Source organism: Castor canadensis, chromosome 3 (genome assembly GCF_047511655.1).
Source record: "Castor canadensis chromosome 3, mCasCan1.hap1v2, whole genome shotgun sequence".
Classification (NCBI taxonomy): Eukaryota; Metazoa; Chordata; class Mammalia; order Rodentia; family Castoridae; genus Castor; species Castor canadensis.
Window position 1 is genome coordinate 144,253,421 of NC_133388.1, and position 22,989 is coordinate 144,276,409.

At 37.9% G+C, this 22,989-nt stretch overlaps 1 protein-coding gene across 1 annotated transcript in view; it reads left to right on the top strand.

The window, feature by feature from the left end:
* Chmp4c (charged multivesicular body protein 4C) overlaps positions 1-22,989 on the top strand; it is a 28,758-nt gene continuing 5,769 nt past the window's right edge. Inside the window, exons 1-3 of the mRNA XM_020176727.2 lie at positions 1-358; positions 19,791-19,968; positions 22,170-22,284. Coding sequence (XP_020032316.2) covers positions 7-358; positions 19,791-19,968; positions 22,170-22,284 — 645 coding nt within the window. The 5' untranslated portion in view covers positions 1-6. The remainder of the gene's footprint in view (positions 359-19,790; positions 19,969-22,169; positions 22,285-22,989) is intronic.

A 22,989-nucleotide genomic window follows, 5' to 3' on the forward strand; every position in this document is an offset into this window, starting at 1 on the left:
CAGGAAATGCCCAGGAGTGTGTGTCACCTGCCCCGACAACTTGTTGATCCCCAAGGGCGCCGCCTGTTCCGTCTGGGCGGGCGAGGATCTCGCTCACCTGTTCCCCAGGTGCGGCCTGGGGAGCTCCGCAGACGCCCCCGGGGTCGCTCGGCCCCTAACTCCACAGCCATGAGCAAGTTGGGCAAGTTCTTCAAAGGGGGAGGCTCTTCTAAGAGCCGAGCTGCTCCCAGCCCCCAGGAGGCCCTGGCTCGACTTCGGGAAACTGAGGAAATGCTGGGCAAGAAACAAGAGTACCTGGAGAATCGGATCCAGAAAGAACTCGCCCTGGCCAAGAAGCACGGCACGCAGAATAAGCGAGGTAGGCTGGGGCGCGCCTCGGGCCGGAGCCCCACCTGCCCACCTGCCTCTAGCCCTTCTCTTGGGACAATGCGCCCTTAGCATCGGGTCTCCCAGGTGGCTGGCTTTGCTCCTACAGGAACTGGTACTTAACCTTAGGGCTGGGTGATTGGAGTGAGCCTAAGCCAGGCACTTACAGGGTTGGCAAAATGTAAGCCAGTCCCAAAATTTCAGTAATCAAGATGAAATATATTTTTATGTAATGTTTAAATGACACAAAATGATTCTAAGAAGCTTATGATGAACCCCAAATCACCATTTTAAATGTAAAGACAGAATGAGTATTACTAGTTCTTTTTCTTTTGTCTCCAGCTCATCTATTATTCTATATGGCATTTTACTTAAAATTCTTTTGTAATGTGAGATTTTGTTCAGGATTTTTTGTATTCATTTTGAATTTTTAAAATATTGCATTAAATGTGATTTATCTTAATTACTGTGTTTTCTGGCACCCCTTTAGATTTGGTTTCTGGTTCACCACTAGCCCTTTTGACTCCAGTACCAAGTAATGAGTTTTCTGCTGTATGTTTGTAAATCAAACCTCACATTTACCTTCCATGTGAATGGCCAGTGAAGAGTGTTCTGGTTTATTTTGCTCCTCAGCTGTTGAAAACTTTAGTTGGCTGTTGAAATCTTAAAAAAAAAAAAAAAAGTCAGGAGAATTAAATATTAAATTTCCTATCACTGACTTTTAGCACACACAAGAGACTTTGATACACTAATGATTCTTGGTGCTTCTGGTGCACCTTGAACCCTTTGTTCTATGCCAGAGTTAATTGGTTTCTCAGTATTCTACTCTCTCTATAGGAGTAGATCCAAATGGCACCCCTGGCTCGCATAAAAATTCAGTGAGAAGATGAAGTGATTTGCTCTTATAATACCAGGTCGATGGCAGACCCAGAAATAGAAATAGTGACACAGGATTCTCCTTACCACCAAAACCTTAATATTTGCATCCTCAGGTCCAGCTTCTTTAGTCACAGTGAATGAAGCCTTGGAAGACTTAGCTTACCCTAAATGATCCTGCTGTTGTTTACTGCAGAAAGGCATGATGTCTCATGGAGCTGACCTTGAAAACCTTGCCTCTCCTTTTGCGAGTGTGTCACATACATTCATGCAAACTTATTACTGACAATGAAAAGGCCAAGTTTCATTTCTCTTTGTTATTGCATGTAGCTTTTGGCCACATGTTAGTCTGTTTTAGAGCTAAGTATTGGTTTCTATTTTTACTTATGTCTCAAAATATTTTGGGAGGTTGTTAAATGACAATTTGTAAATAGAGACCATACCATTATGGCTTGCTAAAAGTCACTGGCCATTCTGTCACTCCACCCTTCCTCTTAAACTTGATATGCACTCTTATATTTGCTTAGTGTCCGTCAAGGCATTTTTTTCCCCTTTGTCACCAATTTGGGTCTGTGTATAGCTTTGTCCCAGTAAATACTAGATTAAAGATATGAAAAAAACCGAACATCTGCTTCTAGCAACTGGTAAAGCTATAGATTTGATTTCATAGAGTAAAACATAAAATAATATTGGGTTTTATTGATTTTTTTCCAGAAATGTTCTCCAGTTGGCAGTGCAGTAAAGTATGCCATAAGCTGACTTTATAAAGACAAAAATTTAAAGACAATGCTAAGTAAGAACACCAATCTAACTTCCTTAAACCAGAGAAGTTACAGATGCAAATATCAAAGACTGAATAACCACTCGGTGTTAGAAAATTCATTTATTCATTGTCATTTATCTTTGGGGGTTTCACTGGTGTTCCCCGAAGCCTAATTTTGCAGTGGGTCTCGCAGTAAGCAGAGACTGGTTGGCTTGAGGCCACTGTAATAGAAACTATAGAAAGCATTCAGCCACAGGCCTTACCTTAGGAGCACTGTCAATATAATTGTATCTTCCAAATGAACCAGATGACTTCAAATTCACATAGTTACTGTTTTCCATTAACCACTAAGAATATTTTCACACGCGCTAAAATAGTGCCCCAAATACTCAGTACTAACTGGTCCCTGTGCAATACAATGCCACTGTTAGAAGGGTTATGATTTACATTATAATCAGAATGACATATTATGTGTGCAGCTGAAGTTTTACTTCTAGAGATGGTTTGTCAGCTAACAGGTTGTAAAGAATACTAGTTGAGTGGCAAGCTAGCTTTATGTCATAAAGAACCACACTCTTGGACACTGCAAGTTCTTCAATGGTCTATTTCTCTGTAATAGAAACTTTGACAGCATTCTGAATGTCTGAAAGGAGTTTTACTGGTAAAATGAGTAGCTTTTAAATTAGCATAATAAATATCAGAAGATGGATCTCATTGGTGAAATAGTGTTCTAAATATGTGGGTTGTCTAAAACAGTTTGGAAATACTCCCTATGTATGACCAAGCGGTAAGAATCTACCAGGTACATAGCAATATTAGCGTGGTATCTGAGGCTTGATCTTAAATCAGTGCTATGTCTGGTCATAGGTTCAGGTGGATTTCTGATTAAGGGCACTCCCATAAGGCACAGCACATTCCAGAGAATATCACTGTTTGCCTCAGTCAGCCTTTCAAAGGTATATGGGAGCACCTGAAAGAACTGCACTGAGCGCACAGAACAGATTTTTTTTTTGCCTGCTTGTCACTGTATGTTTGTTTAGTAATGTAGATGCAAAATTTAATTTGGAACTTGGTTGCAACGTAACTTGTAGCAAGGTAGTGGAGGAGTGCTCGTTCTCTTCATCTTAAACTTCTTTAGGCGGACCATCGTCATCTACCAAACAGAATCTTCGTCTGCCCAACCAAACTGTCCATGCTATCATGTTATTCAAGGTCCTTTTGGTCTAGAAGAGTAACATTTAGGGGCAGATTTATAATTTAGTTAAAGCTTTAGGAGGCCAGAGACTTTTAAAAATGCAATTTATTTGGATTACTATGATATAGCTACTGCTTTATAGCTAGTGGCCTGCTTTGCATAAAAGCAAATTTATACATCACTTAATTACTTCTGAGCACTATCTCCTGGACAGTTTTTAATTCTGTGTGTCTATTAAAGTGTTGTGGATACGTGGCCCCTATGGTTTCTGATATAAATGCTTGGAATGCCTGATGTAGCCATCCAGTTTTTAAAATTTGCCTACAGCCAATCTATAGTAATGTCAATCATGAGGTAGAAAACTCAGCTGTCTTTTCTCCCAAATGATTCCTGATCCTTTTTTATATTGTGGTACCTATGGGCAATGAATATTTGTAAGCTTCCCTGAGATAAGGCAAGCCAACGGTCTCTTGATGACCCAGGCTGGTGGCCTCAGAAGTTGAAGAGTATTAATATCTAAGCACACCGCAAACCCCCCTTGCCACATTGTTTTGGGAACATACCACTGTTCTAATGCCTTTTTGAGATCTTTTAAAAATACTGTCTCTGATATAGGGCCACACACAGATTTTGCTAAAATATAATATCCCGATACAGTTTTTATAATTCGATGGAAAGTCACTTGATGTTATAGTTAAAAGTCTGGGTTTCACAGCCATCAGCCTTGCCTTGATTTCTTGTCTTGTCACTTTAGCAGCTCTGTGACCTTAAATCAGTCACTTGGCCTAATTCTCAGTTTCCTGAGAATTAGAATGCATAATGGAAATGATAACATAGGTTCTCAGAGTTGTGAAGATGTATGACAGTGAAAATCACTTAGTGATAACAATAGCAATTTTATTTTTAAAAGTTCAAATTGGTCCACTTGATTGGTCCAAATGTTGTTTTCTGGAATAATATTGAATAAACCTACTTTAATCTCTCCCCATGAAGCCCTTTGCAGTTACTTGTGCAAACCTCTCTTTCCTCAACCTCTTCTTTGTCACTCCTTTAGAGGCCTTTTACTTTGCTAAGGTTTGCTCACAGGGCTGGTCTAGAATCAGGCTGGTGAGATGCTTTTGGGCATCTTGTGACTGAGAGTAAAAGCTGCCTTATATTTTGTGCCCTACACACCTCTTTCTCTCTTTACCCTAGTCCTAGGCTTGTTGATTTTTCTAAGGCTCCAAATTTCATAGTTAGAGCAGCACCATCAAACATGCAGTTATGGGGAAAGGGGTGGACCCAATCCAGGGCTATTTGTAGGCCTCAACTTATTGAGCATGTGACATGGGCTGATAGAAAAGGTTGAGACAGAGACAAAGCAAATTTGACCCGAAGCCCTCCTCAGTATGGTTGTACATGGGTCTTGTGAAATCTGATGCTGAGGACAGTCTCACTCCTCATCAGGTGTATATTAGGGCAAATGAGTTTCCAAGTCTGAGAATCAACAAGGAGAAATTTGTTTTCAGAATCGTTATGCAGACACCTACTGTGGAGTGAGGATGTGTGCACAGTCCCACTTTTACCTCACTGGGAGGAACCTCCCTGGGCTGTTGATTTTGCTTTTTATTATTGTTGTCTTTAAGCTGAATTCCTCCACCCTCAGACACTGGGGACCAGATGGACTTCTGTGTAAAGAGAACCACTGCAATGTCAGCTGATTGACTGCCAAACAAGTGAAGGCAAATGTGTGGCTCGGGTAAAGTGAGACGGTCATAAATTGTAGAACGCTGGTGGAAGTCCCCTGGGGGATACAGCTTACCTGGTGACCTCCTTTCTAAAAAGCTTCTCAGAATGTGATTCAGAGATCACCTGCATTAGAATTCCTTCAGGATGCTTATTAAAATGCTTGCTCACGAGTACCTATTGAAGATTCTAATTTAGTGGGTTGTGTGGTAGGGCTCAGAAGTCTGAAATGTGAACAGGAAGCTCAATGATTCTGATACACACCACAGATTCAGGGAGCCATTAAACTGGAGAGACTAATCTCTACTGTTTTCTTCCCTTGCCCCTTCCCACTACCAATCCTCTTTTCTGTCATCATTCAGATACCTGAATGGGAAACGTCTACTCACCTCCCCTCTGTTGAATCCTGAAGAAACATCTGAGGAAACATCTGAGGCACTTTTGGCAGGTTCTCATTAGCCATCTGAATGAGTTTCTTTAGGGAAGTTCATATAGTTCTTATTATTAGCACATATTAATTGTACAAATTATTGGGTTTCACTGTGGCATTTCTGTACATGCATATATATATCATGGATGTCCACACTCCCTTCTTCTACCTCTTCCAGCCGCCTTCCTCCTCCTCAGTCCCCTCCCAAGTCCTAATACTTTTTCTTCTACTTTTAGGTAGTTTTTTTCTCTTCTTTTCTTTCCTTTCCTTTTTCCTTCACTTCCCTTTCCTTTCCTTTCTTCCCCTCCTTTGCCTCCTCCTCCTTTTTCCATCTTTTTGTTTTAGTTCTCACATATGAAAGAAAACACTCACTTGTCTTTCCCTGTCTATCTTATTTTCGCTAAACATGCCTTCCAGTTCCATTCATTTTCCTGTGAAGGACAGAATTTCACCCTTCTTTATGGCCAACTAATAATCCATTGTATAATGTTGTGGTCTAGATGCAGACTAGACCATGGCCTCCATAGGCCATGTTGTTGAAAGCTTGGTCCCCAGTGCAGCAATGTTTATAGATGGTGCTCTTGGGAAGTGATTGAATCATTAGGGCTCTGAACTCATCAGTGGATTAATCCACTGATGGGTTCATAATTTGATGAGTTATTAGGAGGTGATGGAAACTAAAGAGGCAGGACCTAGTTGAAGGGAGTGTGTCATTGTTGTGCCCTTGGGGAACGTACCTTGTCCCTAGTCCCTTCTCTCTTTCTCTTTGCTTCCTGGCTGTCATGAGGTGAGCAGCCTTCTCTGCTATCTGTGGACTATGAACTGAAGCCTTTGGAATTGCGAGCCAAAATAAAACTTCCCTCCTTTAAGTTGTTTTTCTCAGGTATTTGTCGCAATGATAGAAAGCTGACAAACACAGTATTTTCTTTATCCTTCCATTTGTTGATGTGCAGGTTGATTCTATATTTGGCTACTGTGTATAGTGCCCCGATCACATGTTTCATAACTCACACTGATTGGGGAGGGTCTCAGATGTATCCAGCATTCAAATTACAACAGGCATCATCATATATTGTTCTGTTTGTTGTGGTTATCTCATTATTTTGTGCCATACTCAGTATGCTAGTGCCTGGAGAGAAAAATGAGCTTTATATCTGGAGCACTAATCCATATGTAGGCCAGGTCTTACTCTCCAATTAATTTCTCCTCTTTCTTATGGAAAAACAGATTAACGGAATCCTCTCAATCTCTACCTTGGTTTCTCTCCCTCTCCTTGGAAGCTCCACTTAGGGGTTCACCCCATAGTGGGGGAACTAAAACATCTTCATTAGTTTTGGGAACCCCATTCACTTAAGCTGTTATTTTAAAACTTCTATCTTTCTACTACCTTCCCCGCCACCTGCTGATGCCTGGCAGGGATCCTGCAGAGACACTGCCATTCCCACACTTAGGTACCCAGAGCACAGACTGTGCCATGGGCTTGTTACTCTTTTCTCTGTCAATACAGCCTCAGTTTGCCCAGACTTTTTCAGATGCCTATATCACTTGGTTTTTCTTCTGTGGTTTCAGAATGAAAACTCCAAGCTAGATTAATACTCCCCCCTCAACTTTTATTTTTATTTTTATTTTTTGGAGGTACTGGGGTTTGAGAGTCTTGTGTTTGTTAGGGAGACATTACCCTTAAGCCATGCTCCCAGCATTTATTGCTTTAGTTATTTTCCTGATGGGTTTTTGAGTTTTTGCCCAGGGCTGGCCTTCAACCATGATCTATCTACTTATGGTTCACATGTCCTGGGGTTATAGGCCAATAATGTTTTTGAGGTACTGGCCTCCTCATGAAAATCAGAATGTTAAGCTCTAATTTAGTATTTCATATTTCTTTCTGTTAAACATCAGCTTATTTTCAGTTGTCATAGAATTAAGAATTTTTTATTCTTCCGTTATTATCTTTGATAGGAGCTATTTCTTTTATTTGAATCTGACACATCAGTTATTTTTGTTGCTGCAAAAATATTTGTCAAAATATCAAATAAGACAGAACCAAGGACAGAGCCTTATGACATGCCACTAGAGACTAAGGCAGCCTCTGCATGACAGCAGCAGTGTTTCTTCTGAGATTCAGCCAAGGCATGATTACCAGTTTGACAGATTAACACTCAATGAGTTCAGTTGTTCATCTCGCTATGAATACACCTGACCTGCATTTCTAACCCTTGCCAGTTTATTTCTTCAATGTTTTCTCTTTTCTTTAATAATGCCCATATATTTCATCAATCATATTCCTAAAACTGAATTGTCTTCACATGCCTGGGGTTCATAAATGTTGGTTTATGAACTGAGAGTGTGGTAGCTTCCTCAGATTCATCAGAAAGGTTTTTAAATGCCACTTGAGAGATTGGGGTCCATTTCAGGACTGTGTCATTTAAAGCTTTCTGGGTGATTTTGCTGTGCATTAGGTTGGAAGGCTAGTAGGACGTCTATGAATTTTCCTTGCTTCTGCAATCCAAAGAAAAGAAGTCCATGATGTTAATATTTTTCATCTTTGTGATTACCATATTATAGTCTAATAATTACCATCTTTTCTAACTTCCCAGAAACTAGAGTACAGAGTATTTGTACTCTAGAATAATTTTTTAAAATATGTGTTATACAGCTTTTGGCAGTTCACTGATGTGTTCTGGCCTCTTCTAGAAGAGTAATTGGGTAGATGCTACATCTACCTTTTCCTTCAACTTTCATGAATTTGGAACAGCATCCTAAATACTGGAACACTCATTCTTCTTCTTCATTTAAATTCCACAAAACTGGAAGACACTGCATTTTGGGAAATATTTACATTGAGAAAAGAATTCAATTTTCTTTGATTTTTACTATTTTGCAGTTTAGAATTAGCCAGAATAATCTTGAAAAAAGTAGAACATTTATTACTAAATACCGAAGTCACAAAATTTGCATGCTTTCAAGAAACCATGGCAGAAGAGGTACTGTGAGCTCACCTGCAGGTATACTTAATGTTTCTAGTGTGCTTCTCATTAGTACTATTTATTTCAGGTGATTTTCAAGAGAATAAAAAGTGTATTGCAACCTAGCCAGTGAGATATAAGGCAAGGAATTGAGTGCTCAGTGTTTTGGTTTATAATTCTTTGTTTTGGAGGTCAGGCTTGGACTGGGCATGAGTGATCTGTTTTTGGTAGTCATTTTTTTATAACATGCCTAAGTACATGCGAATCTAGTCTTTTAAGGACAAAGTTATCACAGATACTTAAAATCACAGGCAGTGTTGAAAATTTGTTTTTTTAAAACACATTCTCAATCTTCTGCCTTAGTAAACTTAATATATGCTTACATACTGGTAATTTAGTTTCTCCTACTTTTTCTCATATCATTTGATAGAAGTTATAACAAACACTCAGTTGGTTTAAAAGTCTGAAGAAGGAGAAGAAAGAAAAAAACAAGAATCTGGCTTAAATCCAATAAATATAGTAAGCCATTTCCTCACTAATGGTTTTTTTTTTTTTTTTGCCAGAGATTTGATTCCTTCCCTCAATAACTGATGAGGATAAGGAGTGCCTGTTGGGAAATATTGGGACCCTTTCAAAAACTGATAAGGTCACACTTTAAAGTGGTAAAAGCCTGTCAGTCACTGCTAGGCCCCTAGTAGTTATTTCTAGTGAGAAGATAGGAATGAGATATTTAGGATGAGAGAAATGTCTCCACTACCATTCTTCGGGAGACCGCCCTCATCTCTTCCTCAGTCTAGCAATCTGGTGAGTTAAAATACCATCACAGCATGATAATCACCACCCACAGAAGAAAACGCATTTAAAAAAGCAAGCAAGCAAGAATGGTGATTTTAAAATTACAGGCAAGGAAAAGGAGAACATTCTCTATTACAAGTCAGGAATCTTGTGTTAGAAGTTAGGTATTTTTTTTTTATACTGGGAGGTGCTCTACCACATGAGCCAAGCCCCCAGTCCAGAAGTTGAATTCTTGATTTTAAAATTGAAATTAAGATTAAATGAAATAAAGTCTATACCTTTATATCAGCCTTAAATAGAAATTTAGAGCAATAAAATCATGCAGTCAATATTTGATAAGCACTTTAGACTTTTTATGTTCTAAATAATACATAGAAATTTCTTTCGCCTTTTTCAATAGTGCTGGCTGCTACATAGTCATAGTGGGTGTGCTGTATTTGCTGGAACAGTAACATTGCTTAGTGAGCAGTGCTATTTACATTACCATTTCTTTCCAAACATTTAATACATGTCAAGTGAGAGTAAATTTAACCTTGGAGTTTGAACAGAGATATTATACTAACTCAGAAATTCTACCATGCTGTTGCTGCTATTAACAGAGGAAAGAAAGAAGGAAAGGAAAGAAAAAAAACTATGACTATGTTAAGCTAATTTGAGCATGTTTTAAAGATGACAAATGAAAAATCCTATGTTTTAACACTGTGAGCAGTTTAGATATTTTTATTTATGAAAGGTGTCTTGATTCATTGAGTATTATTCATCTTTGAAAAATTAAATAGTAGCATAGTATCTCATCAATTTCAAGATAACTTATTCCTAAAGAATTTCAAATGCTAATAGTCATCTTGAGTCATTGCATGTTTTGTTGACCATAAGTTCTGAAGGGAATGGTCAGAGACTCATAGACAGTGAGAGCTGAAAGGGATGATGGGATATAGTTTGTGAGTCCTTAAACTTCAGGTGGTGGAGGATCTGCATGCCATAGACATAGAACCACCAACATTTTAAATGTGTTTTTAATTAGCACACACAATTGTATCATGTGAGGGATTTCATTGTATATCCATACAGGTATATAATGTCCTTTGATCAAATTCCCCCTCTTTTTTACTCTCTTATCTCCTTACCTCATTCTCTTTTTTATTTTTCTTGCAAAATTTTAAATGTATTTCATTATGACCTTTTCATAAATGCATACAATGTACTTTGATCAGATCATATTCTCCACTCTTGACCTCTCCAACTTTCTGCTGTTCTCCCCCAACTACAGTCCCTGTTTTATATTCATGTCATTCATTTTTTTTAGGTCTAGATTCTGCATATGAGAGAAAGCACATGGTATTTGTCTTTTTGAGTCTGGCTTATTTTTCTTAACATGATGGTCTCCAAGGACTACCAAATATAGCTGCATTATATGAAAAAGGAGTACCTTTTTACAAGCAGAAAATAGAACCATATGAAATATACATACAATATTTGGATAATATATATATACATATACATATATATATATACATATATAATATATATATATACAAATTATATCCATTAGTACATATACTCTGTAAAATTACACAGTCAGTTATTTCTGAGTTTTATGTTAATATTTGTTGGTTTCATATTCATACTTTCCCCCTATATTCTAAGTGATAATAGACCTACAATTAAGATTACCAATTGTGAGGTTATGGATAACATTAGTAGCAAGTAAAACAACTCATTCTTTCAATCAATTATTTATTCTGCCCAATGTCAAACAATTAATTGGGTTTTTTACAAAGAATATCAAGTAGATTTTTAATTAACATGTTGGTATGTTGCTCTAATAACAGATTACTCCTCTTGCTTAGAAATTGACCTCTGAAGCAATCAATTATAAGGGATGAGAATTTCACTGTGTACTTAAGCCTTTTGTGCTGCTATTTCCTCTTCTTTTTTGACAACTCAAGGTCGATAGCATGTTTGGGTTATGAACTTCCTTTTATAAGTTTACCTCCTGTAACATTCCCTTGTGTGATATGCTAGATGCAAGAACTGCCTCTTCTTCAAAAGCAACTGCACACTCTATAGAATGAAGATGGGGAGAATCATTTCTGTTGGGAATTAACTTTAACTTCCTTTGTCCATTTGCCATCTCTGTCGAGGATGAAGAAAGTCCTAATCAGCTTGTCTTTCTCTTCTTTTACATGTCATAATATTAGTCAATCATCATTGTTTTAAATATAAAATTCAGTCCAAAGTTACTGGCTTGCTTACAGTCATATTCTACTTCCAAATGATGCTTTTTCCTTCAGAATACCTCTTATTTACTTTCTCCAAACTCATTCACTTTTACTGTTTTCTCAGGCATCTGTCTTGCACTATATAATCCCATATATTGTTGTTAGGTGCTAGTCTTTTTATTTTAGCTTGCTATTTGCCCTCCTTATGAAGGCAAATTTAATATTGTGAGACCTCTGAAAATATGGAGGTTATATATAAGATCCAGCTTGCATGGCAAGCTGGTATGATTTGCTCTGTTTTTGAGGTATATAGATCCTGGTTTCCAATATATCTCATCCAGACACTTCACACTGGTATGAGATTTGCAGGAGGGGAGAGGCCATGCTTTTTATTGATCAGTGTGTTGGGTGTATATGTAGATTGTCACCAGGCTCCATCTACATTGCCTCATCTGTGAAGCCTTTCCTTTTCCAACAGAGTGCATTTATATTTCCCTGTGTATGCACTGTATTTTATATATTCTCTTAGTGTTCTTCTTCATATGTCCTCTGCTACTTGAGGTAAAGATGTATTTTAGTATTCCTTGGCACCATGCCTATAACACAGTAGGTACTTAATACATACTTTTATTTTGGCAGAGCTAGGGATAAAACCCAGGGCCCCAAGTATGCTAAGCAAGTGCTCTACCACTGAGCCACACCCCACACCTAGTGAATGCTTATGGAATAATGAATAAATGATTGAATGTCCATTTCATGTTTTAACTTTCTGTGTTTATCACCTTATTTCTTTGTCTTTTCAGTGCCTAACAGTGCCAAGCACATGGTAGATCTGCAGTATGTACTTGTTAAGTGGCTGAAATGCATGAATAAAGGATAGTTTAAGAATATTCATGATGGGATGACCCTGGCCAAATGACTGTTAAAAGTTTCTAGCATTTCCTCCACCGTTTCAAATATAAACTGTACATTGAACACAGCTATTCCATTTTTATTCAATTTGTGAAATGCTCATGATGATGCTTATTCAGATTGTAAATTATTTTTTTGTTGTTGTTCATTTATTCACATGTGCATACATTGTTTGGGTCATTTCTCTACCCTGCCCCCCTCCCCACCCTTCCCCCCTCCCTGCCTCAGTTTCAGGCAGGTCCCGTTCTGCCCTTGTGACTGATTTTGTTGAAGAAAAGACATAAGCATAATAAGAAAGACAAAGCGTTTTTGCTAGTTGAGTTAAGGTAGCTATACAGAGAGATTCCTACTATTGCTCTCATGTACCCATGTGTTACGACCCATGTTGATTCAACTCTAACTGATCTTTACATTGGCTCCTGATCCCCTGCTAGTGATAACCTGTCATTTTAAGGTTTCTGTATTAGTCCTCTGGAGTGGGGACATCAAACACTTTCATGTTTTGAGTTTTCTACCTATTCCTATATCTCCCATATGTGCTCTCCCCTTGTCTTGTGATCCAAGTCCAACAACATTGCTGCATTTGCCCTAGATCTAAAGTCTGCATATGAGGGAGAACATATGATTTTTGGTCTTCTGAGCCTGGCTGACCTCACTCAGAATGATGTTCTCCAGTTCCATCCATTTACCTGCAAATGATAAGATTTCATTTTTCTTCATGGCTGAGTAAAATTCCATTGTGTACAAGTACCATATTTTCTTGATCCATTCATCAGTAGTGGGGCATCAGATTGCAAATTCTAAGAACTAAAACCGTGTGCCACAGATAGAAAATATTGATTTGCATAGGAGTAAGAACAGGGCTTACACTAAAGTTCCTTCAATAAAACATGATCATAAGACTTCTCAGTTAAAAGCAAGAGATGACAATGACTTAACCAATTATGTGTGACCTCAGTCTGTAAGCACTCTCATAACTGGTTTTGTTTCCAGAGCCTGGTCATTTAGTTCTTCTCTTGAAGGACTCATCCATTCCTGGGTAGGAGGAGAAATGTTGTATTCAGTTTCGCAGTTCACAAACAGGTTTGTCTGTATTCCTTGCATATGATGTTTCCTAAAAGGTTCTTCCTGTTTGCCAACTAATGGATTAACAATTATATAACATTTATACATCCTAGATGAGTGAAGAACAACAGACTGACCTTTAAAACCAAGACGTCCTATATGTTTTATGAACAATGAAGCTGCAACGTTTTTCTGCTATCTGAAGATATTTGGCACAGATGATGGAAAGCCTTCCTCCTTTGGCAGCATATCAGAATAGAATTGTGCAGAGTTGGTTTAATTTTGGTTTGAGTGGAAAATTCTTACGTTTCACACTCAATGCCCAGTGGATTGCAGTAAGCTTTCATGTATCCTGTTAGCAGGTGTACATAAAGGACATTGTTCTGCAACTCCATTGCTGAAGGAACACGACTGTTCCTTGTTATGGGAGGAGACAAAGCCCTGGCTGTTTCTTCACATCAAGGGAATACAATATATTCCTTTGTCTTAGAAAGAATGTTGTCCAGGTCTCACCAGCTGCTTCAAAGCACATACAGGAGTTGGGAGGATTGGATTGTACCTTATGAACAGGTTAAATTATATGGTTCTAAAAGTGTCCCAAGAGCAGTGCTTGATTTGCAGGATCTGTTGTTTGTCTTTGAAAAAATACAGCAGCTTGTCTCCCAAGATTGTTCAGTAGGAAGCAATGTCAAGATGGCTGGACTCATGATGTATCTGTGGCATCATCATTCCATGTAAAAAACAGCTGCAAGAGACTCACATAACTTCTTGGCTATTTGGAACTGAAACCTCTTAAAGTCTGGGAGAAACTTAACATGCTAGGCAGAAGTCACAGTAAATGTCAGGTGTCCTAGAGTCAGGTCTAGCCATGCAGAAGTCCATGTTTTTACTCACACAGGATTAAGAAATACATGTTATTCAACATGCAAAAATTGGGGATTTTGCATGCAAATTCATCTCTCTTGCTTCTTTTGAACACGTGGAAAGAAGCTGGGCTGCAGGTCTGCACAGCGGCCATGGACTGGAGTCCAGAGTGCTGCTTTCACTGGATCAGGCTTATGCTCCCAGGTTGCTGGGCCCCCAACTTCCTGCTCTTGACTCCCTGAGACTGAGGGCAGTGTCCAGTGCCATTTCTCGTCACCCTGTTTTTTATTGTTACAGTAGAGAAACATTTCTCTCTCTCACGGGAGAGAAAACAAAGGAGGCCTTTTCCTTGACCTTCTCTCTGCTTCACTTACTTTCATTACCTGCCTGGCTCCATGTGAGTTTGGGACTCTGGGGTGGGCCAATCTGTAGCTTACAGAACAGGAATTACAATGTAAGTGGAGATCTCTTGGTGGAATTTTTGCATTTCTCCTAAATATTTTGAAAGGCAGAATCACATGTCAACATAGGCATTTAAAACTGTGTCAAAACTCAGAACTTACTAATAAATAACATTTGCAGTTTGGGTGTTATATCTTGTGACTCCCTCCATGGGGTTTTGATAACCTGTGAAATCACTCACTAGACACTTCACGTGTGTTATGTCATTTAATTCGTGGCAACTGAATGAGTTGCACCCCATTTTCTAGTAAACTAAGTAGTTATATAAAGCTACATAGCTATAGATAGAGGGAGCCCACATTTGAAGTAGGCACCCCCAGAGCACAATGTTCTGTTGTCTTCTAGGTGTGGTTATTATTTTTCAGGTGAAGATGCATCAGCAAGAAGAGTGAAAATTGCACATTGAGGTTATTATACACTTAGGTTATTAAATGGTAAAGGCAGGATTCAACTATAGGTCTAGATTCCAAAACTTCTTTCATAACAAATTATGTTTCTTGATTTTCAAGAGTAATCTGTAGTTAATTTCATGAGGAAATATGTCATATTTCCTACTGGAGAACTTAAAAAATTTTCTGGAAGAAAAAAAACCCAAAAATGCTTTTGGGCCAATGGGTGGGTTCTAAATAATAGTAGGCACTGAGCCAGCCTGACAAGATGCAAGGAGACACTCCAACATTCCACTTCTGGGTGTGCTGGGGGGAGGTGTCTATTTGAAGTTAGCTTCTTAGGGTGCTCTGCGGCCGCCGCCATTGTTTTCTGTACCTGTTAAAATACTGAAATGCTTTGTAATAGTTTTTTCTTGTGAGTTATGCTGAAAAAATGGGTGATATTTTTCTCAGTGGTCATCGGAAGTAAAATATACCATCTTGCTAAGATTACTACATAAATCACTATTATTGATAATAATACTTAGTTGCTAAATAAAACACAGAGATTATATAATGTGTTTTCCATGAATCATCACTGATTCTTATAATCCCCAGCCTCACATAATCCCTGTTTCTTGAAGCTCAAAGCAGGAAAGGGACTTGCCGTAGAGTACACATCTATACAGTCATGGGAAAGCTCACACTTTGGTCTTGAAGGTCATTCATATTCTTTCCACTGCACCATGCTGTTCTCATACTGTATGCAGAAAACTGTGACATTCGTTCATTTAATATATATTCATTTCATCTTCTGTAAAATGCCTGAAGACAGTATCTAGTCAGGGTTTTTGTGAGAGTTAGATGACATAAAGCACATGATGCAAGTAAAACACTTAGCAACAGTTTAGCCTATAGAAAATGCTCAATAAATGTTAGATTTGTTGTATTTGACCATATATTTGGAACTGGACCAGGTGCGGAGGAAACAGGGATCTAAGATGCTCTATCTTTCCTCAAAGGGTTTATAATTGGGCCTGGGTTAGGGGTAGAATAGACTTTATAAGGAACCACAACACAGTAGTAACTATGACAGAATGACAGCACAGAGCAACAGCTGGACATTCTCCCAGTGTGGTAGAGAAAACCCTCATACAGCTTGGTCACTGGAACCTCTCTTCCATGTGATATTGTAAAAAGGGCTTGAAGTCAGTTGACTTAAAATTAATTTAGTTTTTTCCTAAAGGACAGATTAAATAAATAAAAACTGTTGTATCATTAAATTGTAAAAGTTATTTAGCAAAGGCTCAAATTGTGGTGTTGTACCTGAAAAGGGCAGAGTCTGAAGGAACCATGGACCTCCAAGTGGGCAGAGAGAGTGGGAAGGAAGAGTCGCTACTCATAAGGGAAGTTCCACATCCAAAGGAAAGCTTTGATGGTAAAAGCCAATGTCTATCTTAGAGGGATTTCAAAAGAGAGAAAACGGAATGTTTGTAGGGGAGGGGTAATGGTGTAGATAATTAAAGATAAGTTGGGATTTCAGAAAAGGGTAGACAGGAGTACTAGAGAAAGAAGTAATAAAACAAATAGTAGAATATGATTTTTCCAAGCTACAGTAAGACTTGAGTCTCCAGAATAAAAGTATTTAATGAGTTGGTGGCTCACTTCTGTAATCTTAGCTACTCAGAAGGCAGCGATCAGGAGTATCACAGTTTGAAGCCAGCCTGTCCAAATCCTAAATGAGACACTATCTCAAAAATACCAACACAAAAAAGGGCCATCGGAGTAGTTCAAGTGGTAGAGACCCTGCCTAACAATCATAAGGCCCTGAGTTCAAACCCTAGTACCTACAAAAAAAAATTCACTGAATGCTTAGTTGGAAAAAACAATAATAAAGGGCATGTGCTTAGACCTATATTGATGAAATTTCTTAATTTCAAGATAAAAAAATAAAATCTTTCCAGAATGGAAACAAAAAAAGCAGATTACCTAAAAGATATGAGAATATTTTGATCAAATTTTTGAAATGTTGGCTACCCACACAAAATGGAATAGTGTTTTATATTTTTGGAAATATTTTGAAAACAGGATTCTATAAAAATTTAGAGTATCAACTAAGTTTGAAACAAACCCACAGGTATTCACAGAATTTGTATCTATCCACCTTTATATGTTTGTATCCACAGTATTGATATTTATATCTATGCACTGAAAATACTTTCCTGACAAAAAGTATCTGCTCTAGTTAAATTTAAAGAAATCTAAGTGTGAGGACAATGTAGAAAATAAGAAGCAATAGTAAGAAAATAAACCAGTAAACACTGTAACTTGATATAAATAACTTGAAATTGTTACTCTGTAGCTTAATGCAATTATTAAGGTATATACCCTTAAAACTGAAAGGAATAGCAAAAAAGTTGGCAATCATTTGGAACTAATAAATTTACAAATTATTATTACTAGTTTGATTTATTTGAGACAGGGTCTTTCACTGTAGCCCAAGCTGTCCTTAAACTTGCTATGTAGCCCAGATTGGCTTCAAATTCTGTCTTTCTGCTTCAGCCGCCCATGTACTGAGATTACAGGTATGAAATTACAGATTATTTTAATTAGAAATCGTGGAGTTTTTGGTGACAAGAAAGAGAATCATGTTTGGTAATAGTAAGTAGTAAAATATAGATATTGATTAACAATGGGGTTAAAAGACTTGTTCAATTATACATGCATATTTTAAATACAAGTATATACATTAAGAGAATAAACTCAGTGTATACAACTGATCAACAATTAAAGGGAAAAATGAACAAATGTATTTGATCAATTTGCATAAATGTAAGAAAACAAAGGAGGAGGCAAAGAGGACAAAAAAGCATAACAAACAGAAAACAAAAGATGACAGTAAAAAAATATGATCTAGGTGAGTTATGATAAATTAGACTTAGTTAAAAGGGAATATCTAAATAGGTTAAAAGCATTCACACAAACATAAACTTCAAGTATATGCTATCTATAATAGGAATCCTGGAAAAAAGCAAATGAAAACCAATTATGAAACAGAGGTTCATGTAAAAATTACAGGCAAATTACAACCAAAAGAAGACTCAAATTTAACAAAATTTTATGATTTAATACAAAACAAAATGGAATTTAAGGAAAAATGGATAAAATGGAGCAGAGGGTAATAGATACTAGTTTTGTCAAGTTTTGCAGTTTATAAATCCTTTCTTGAAAAGTTCACACAGTCACCATGGATAAAACCTTTGCAGAATCTTTTGTCTGCTTTTTGCTAGCACTAACACTAATCTTTGCAGTTCCCCTGATTTTCTTCACTCTGTTCTCCTGTCCCTTTCACTATTTTCTTGAAGTCTTTTTCTTCTCATGTAGGTGATGTCATGTAATCCAAGTCTACGTTTGGGTTAATTTTTATTTTGCACAATTCAAGGAATTATAAATCAAGCCAAAGCCAGTTGCCTAGGCACCACTCAAATGGGCTATGGATCTAAAAACAAAGATGACACCTGGTGTGGTCTTGTACATTTTGGCTCAATTTTTCCTGAATTTCTGTCTTTAGGTACTTATGCCTTTTCAGGGTGAAGACTATCACGCTCAAGTAGTTTCCTCTGAAATAATCTGTTTGTCATGAATTTTCTGCTCTGGTCGTTGTTGTTATGACCATGGTCAATCCCCAGGCAGCCAAATAGGGAGGAAAAAGTTATATTGATTATTAATAACAATCACCAGGAAAATATAATGGCTATGATTATGTACCAATGAAAAAAAAATTGGAATAAATAAATAAATAAATCGGTTGCAGTTACAAGAAGAAATTGATCAAAATAGAGTTAAAGGGGACTTTTCTCCAAAATCTCTGTTGGAGTCACTTATCTGCTTCCCTCTGAATCCACAAACTATTTGAGTTCTTTTACCAAATCCATTTAGTTATCACTTACCTTTAGATCAACAACTTTCTGCTGTGATCTTTTGCACTTTTCTAAAATGTCTTGTGAAAATGGACATTTAGGGCTTTATTTTGTCGGGGGAGATGCCTTCCAAGGTGCCACAGTCAAAAGGACTCTCTTGGTTCTGTGGCTTCAGAACATAGCAGGTAAATAGGGTTTCTTTGCCAAAGTGTGAATGGAAGGATTATTTGGATCGTTTTTCTCAGAAGGCAAAGCTCTTTTCTCACACCATGTCTAATTCGTAAACATGACTCCAGCTGCGTTGATTTCATGGACACTCATGGTAGATGTAACATTCATGGCCATGTTTTAATCATTTAAAATCAAGACATGCAGCTCATCACTCTAGGTTCTGGTTCCAGCTGTCACTAGCTGTTTGCCTTTAAACAGTTACTTCATTTTATGGGTTTCAACAAACTTGCCTTTAAGGCAATGGGGATAGAATTGATAGCCATTAAGGTCCTTTCCTCTGCTAAGGTTTATTTTGCTTTTGAATGATTTGCACTCATATTTTTATGTCTTTTTTTTCCAAAATCCAGTATTGTCTGAAACGTTTCTGTGGCATACTTTTATGGAATATGAAAATTGACTTTCCATCTTATACCTGCCAGATTTTTCAAAGAAAGAATAACAAAATGTTTGAGGGAGCCATGGTTGGTGTGGTGATAGGGTAGACAGACAGTAATGCATAAGTGTCCCAGGTTATTTGTGTGCTCTTTGCCTTTAGGTATCAGCAATTCTGAGCCCCTGGTTGGTCTGAGCAAATTTCTCCTGACTAAGTGTCTTGGTCCCTTCTCTTACAAACATGGCCTCTCTCTTATTTAGCTGCATTACAGGCATTAAAGAGAAAGAAGAGGTTTGAAAAGCAGCTCACTCAGATTGATGGCACCCTTTCTACCATCGAGTTTCAGAGAGAAGCACTGGAAAACTCACACACCAACACTGAGGTGTTAAGGAATATGGGCTTTGCAGCTAAAGCAATGAAAGCAGTTCATGAAAACATGTGAGTGACTTTGGTTTCCCTCTGAATCATAACTGCTCTTTGCTAGGACGGGGCTTACTCATTTGAGGCTCTTTGACATATTGAATAGATTGCTTTCTCAGAGGTAGGTTAGAGGTTATAGTTAAGGAAAAGAAAGGAAGGAAGAAAGAAAGAAGAAAGAAAAGGTATTCATTTTGCTCCTAATGTCTCTCAGTCCTTCAAGATTGCCGGAAACGCACTTGTAAATTTTTTCGTTCTACAATTTTAAGAAGACTTCAATGTCAACACTTGGGAATGTGTTAGAATCACAGAATAGTGGTTGTCAAACATAGGTGGGCATTAGACTCACTGTGAGAGCTGTCCAAGAGAGTGCAGAAGCTCTAGCTCATTGACATAGGATAGGGTTTGGGCTTTTTTTTTTTTTTTTTTGGTGGTACCAGGGTTCAAACTCAGGGCCTCATGCTTCCTAGTCAGGCATTCTACCACTTGAGCCACTCTGCCAGCCTAGGCTTTTGTGTTTTCAACCAAGTTCCTCAAGTCATTCTGAGACTACCTAATGTTTGTGAACCACTGACATAAAAGAGTAGTTATAAGGATCATATTTTGTAATTGGAGGGTCAAAATTTCTAGTTTATAACCCCAGCTGCACAGGTGATTATACCTTGGGCAAATTGTCTCTTCTCTGTTCAGTTTTCTTATCTTCAGTTGGAGATGACAATTGTACTGACTTCATGTGGTTTCTGAGAGAGTCAATGAGATACTAGATATAATGCACTTAGCCCAGTTGGAGGAAAGTAAGCACTCAATAACCAATCTTCCTAGAGGGATGAGGTGGTGACAATTTAGTTTACATTCGCAGTGGGAAATAAATGACTGGGACCTGGTCCTTCCTTTATGGATATTGGACATTGTGGAATCCTGGCCTAGGGAGCCCAAGAAAGAGCAGTGACTGAGACATGTAGATGAATTTTCATAGGATGGGAGGAGATGGAGAAGGTAGAGACTGGACAGTGACGATAACCTTGTCAACACTTTCTTGCTTGATAACTCACTAACAATCAGCCACCATTTTGGCAGCTTCAGAGAGAGCCTTAGATTCTTTATCAGACTCAAAATCCTCCATGGCTGCTGTAAGCTGGGTGCTTAAATGTTTCACAAAGCTAGCCTTTCCTTTAGCTTAGGAGCATCACACCATATGTTCCTTTTGAGAAAAATTCACTCCCAGCTCCAAACTTCTCTCATACTCCTTTTAATAAATATGTTCATTATAAACATCATAAAAATTAGAGATAAAGGTGGTAAGAGAGGGGTGAGGCATTATTTTTGTTAGTACATGAAAGTATGTCAAAGCACTCAGCTTTTATGTATAGATAGTCTGAGAAACTCAGAAAAAAATAATTTCACTGGACTCAAACTTTCAGTGGTTATGTTACTTAATGAGGGACCCAGTCACTTTACTTGTATCCAATCAGTTTGGCTGAGCTGCAGAGTTGGAGGAATGATTTGGAGACAGGCTATTGCAGAAATAGTTCAGAACCTGGCCTTTAGAATGACTTAGGCTGCTGGTCCTAGGGGTCAGTGTGGCTCAGCTGCTGGAAACTGACTTTGAAGCAGCTGTCCATCCTGGTCCTGTGGCTACCTGAATTCCCTTTGCTGTAGTCACTGATTCTTTGAGGCTTCATAGGCCTAATCCTGCTCTCTTTAGTAATCTCCAAGGCATCACTACTATACGAAAACTCTCAAGGAGTCAGGCTACAGTACTAGGTACTATAGAAAGTACATCTCTAGTCCCAGTGGGTTAGCTTCCACAAAGGGATGCTGTCAGAGAGTGGCTATTGAGAGCTGCCATATTTATCTCAATCATGGTGGTCCTTATTAACCAAGGTACCTCTCTTGCAGAGATAAAACACAATCACACTTATGTAAACTTTACATATGCCCTGTTGGACAAAATTTCCAAATGGTTCTACAAATATTGTTAGCTGTAAAGTAATTTGATTTCTAATGACTCCCAAAGGTAAGGAGTTATATATATTTAAAATTAAATGTGCATTTACAGGATTATTAAGTTTTTTAAAATGAAAATTATTTTAAAAGTTGATAATAATACTGGGAATTTTTGTTATGCTATGAAAATAGCTAAGAGTTTATATTAGGTTGACTCATTATTCATAATTGTAAGTTAAAATTTTAAGATATCTCAACAAAATACTATTTCTCAGGGATCTAGACAAAATAGATGACTTGATGCAAGAGATCACAGAGCAGCAGGATATCGCACAAGAAATCTCGGAAGCATTTTCTCAACGGGTTCAATTTGGCGATGGCTTTGATGAGGTGGGTGACAATATAAAAGAATGTGATATCATGGTTGATATAGAGGTAGCTTCAGTATTATGTTTACATAGAAATATATACAGAATGTATCCAAATGTGAGGCTGGTAGAGGAGGTTAAGAGAGGAGGAAAGAAGGAAAGAAAGACAGTGAATAATAATGAAGTACATCACATCTGTGTAGGAACAAGACACAAGGAAACACGCCGAAAACTATTGAACAACACAGGGTGAGGGTGAGGAGGTGTGCTGGAAGGGGTTACATTGACTTAAGCACAATGCATGTACAAGTATAACAGCAAGGCAAAGAATCCATTGAGTAATGAACAGACACCTAAACAACGAACAAGAATGAAAAACAGGTCACGCTAAGGAGAGGGCACTAGCAGAAGATGGAGGGTAAAAGAAGGAAGTTAAGAAAGTGAATATGGTTGATACATTTTCTATACAAGAATGAATATAGACTTTTTAAGCTGTTGAAATCACCATAAGAAGGGGGATGAAGGTAGAAAGGAGAAAAATGGAGGGGAAGAACCAGTTCAGGATGTAATACATACATACATGAAAATGTCGTAATGAAACTCCCTGGATAGCTATCTTAAACACAGAAAAATACCTTTTTTTAAAATGGAGGACAGGAAGGTAAAACAGGTCCTGTCTGGGGGCTGGTACCAGTTGGAGGGGAGGATGAAGGAAAGGGTGAAGGAG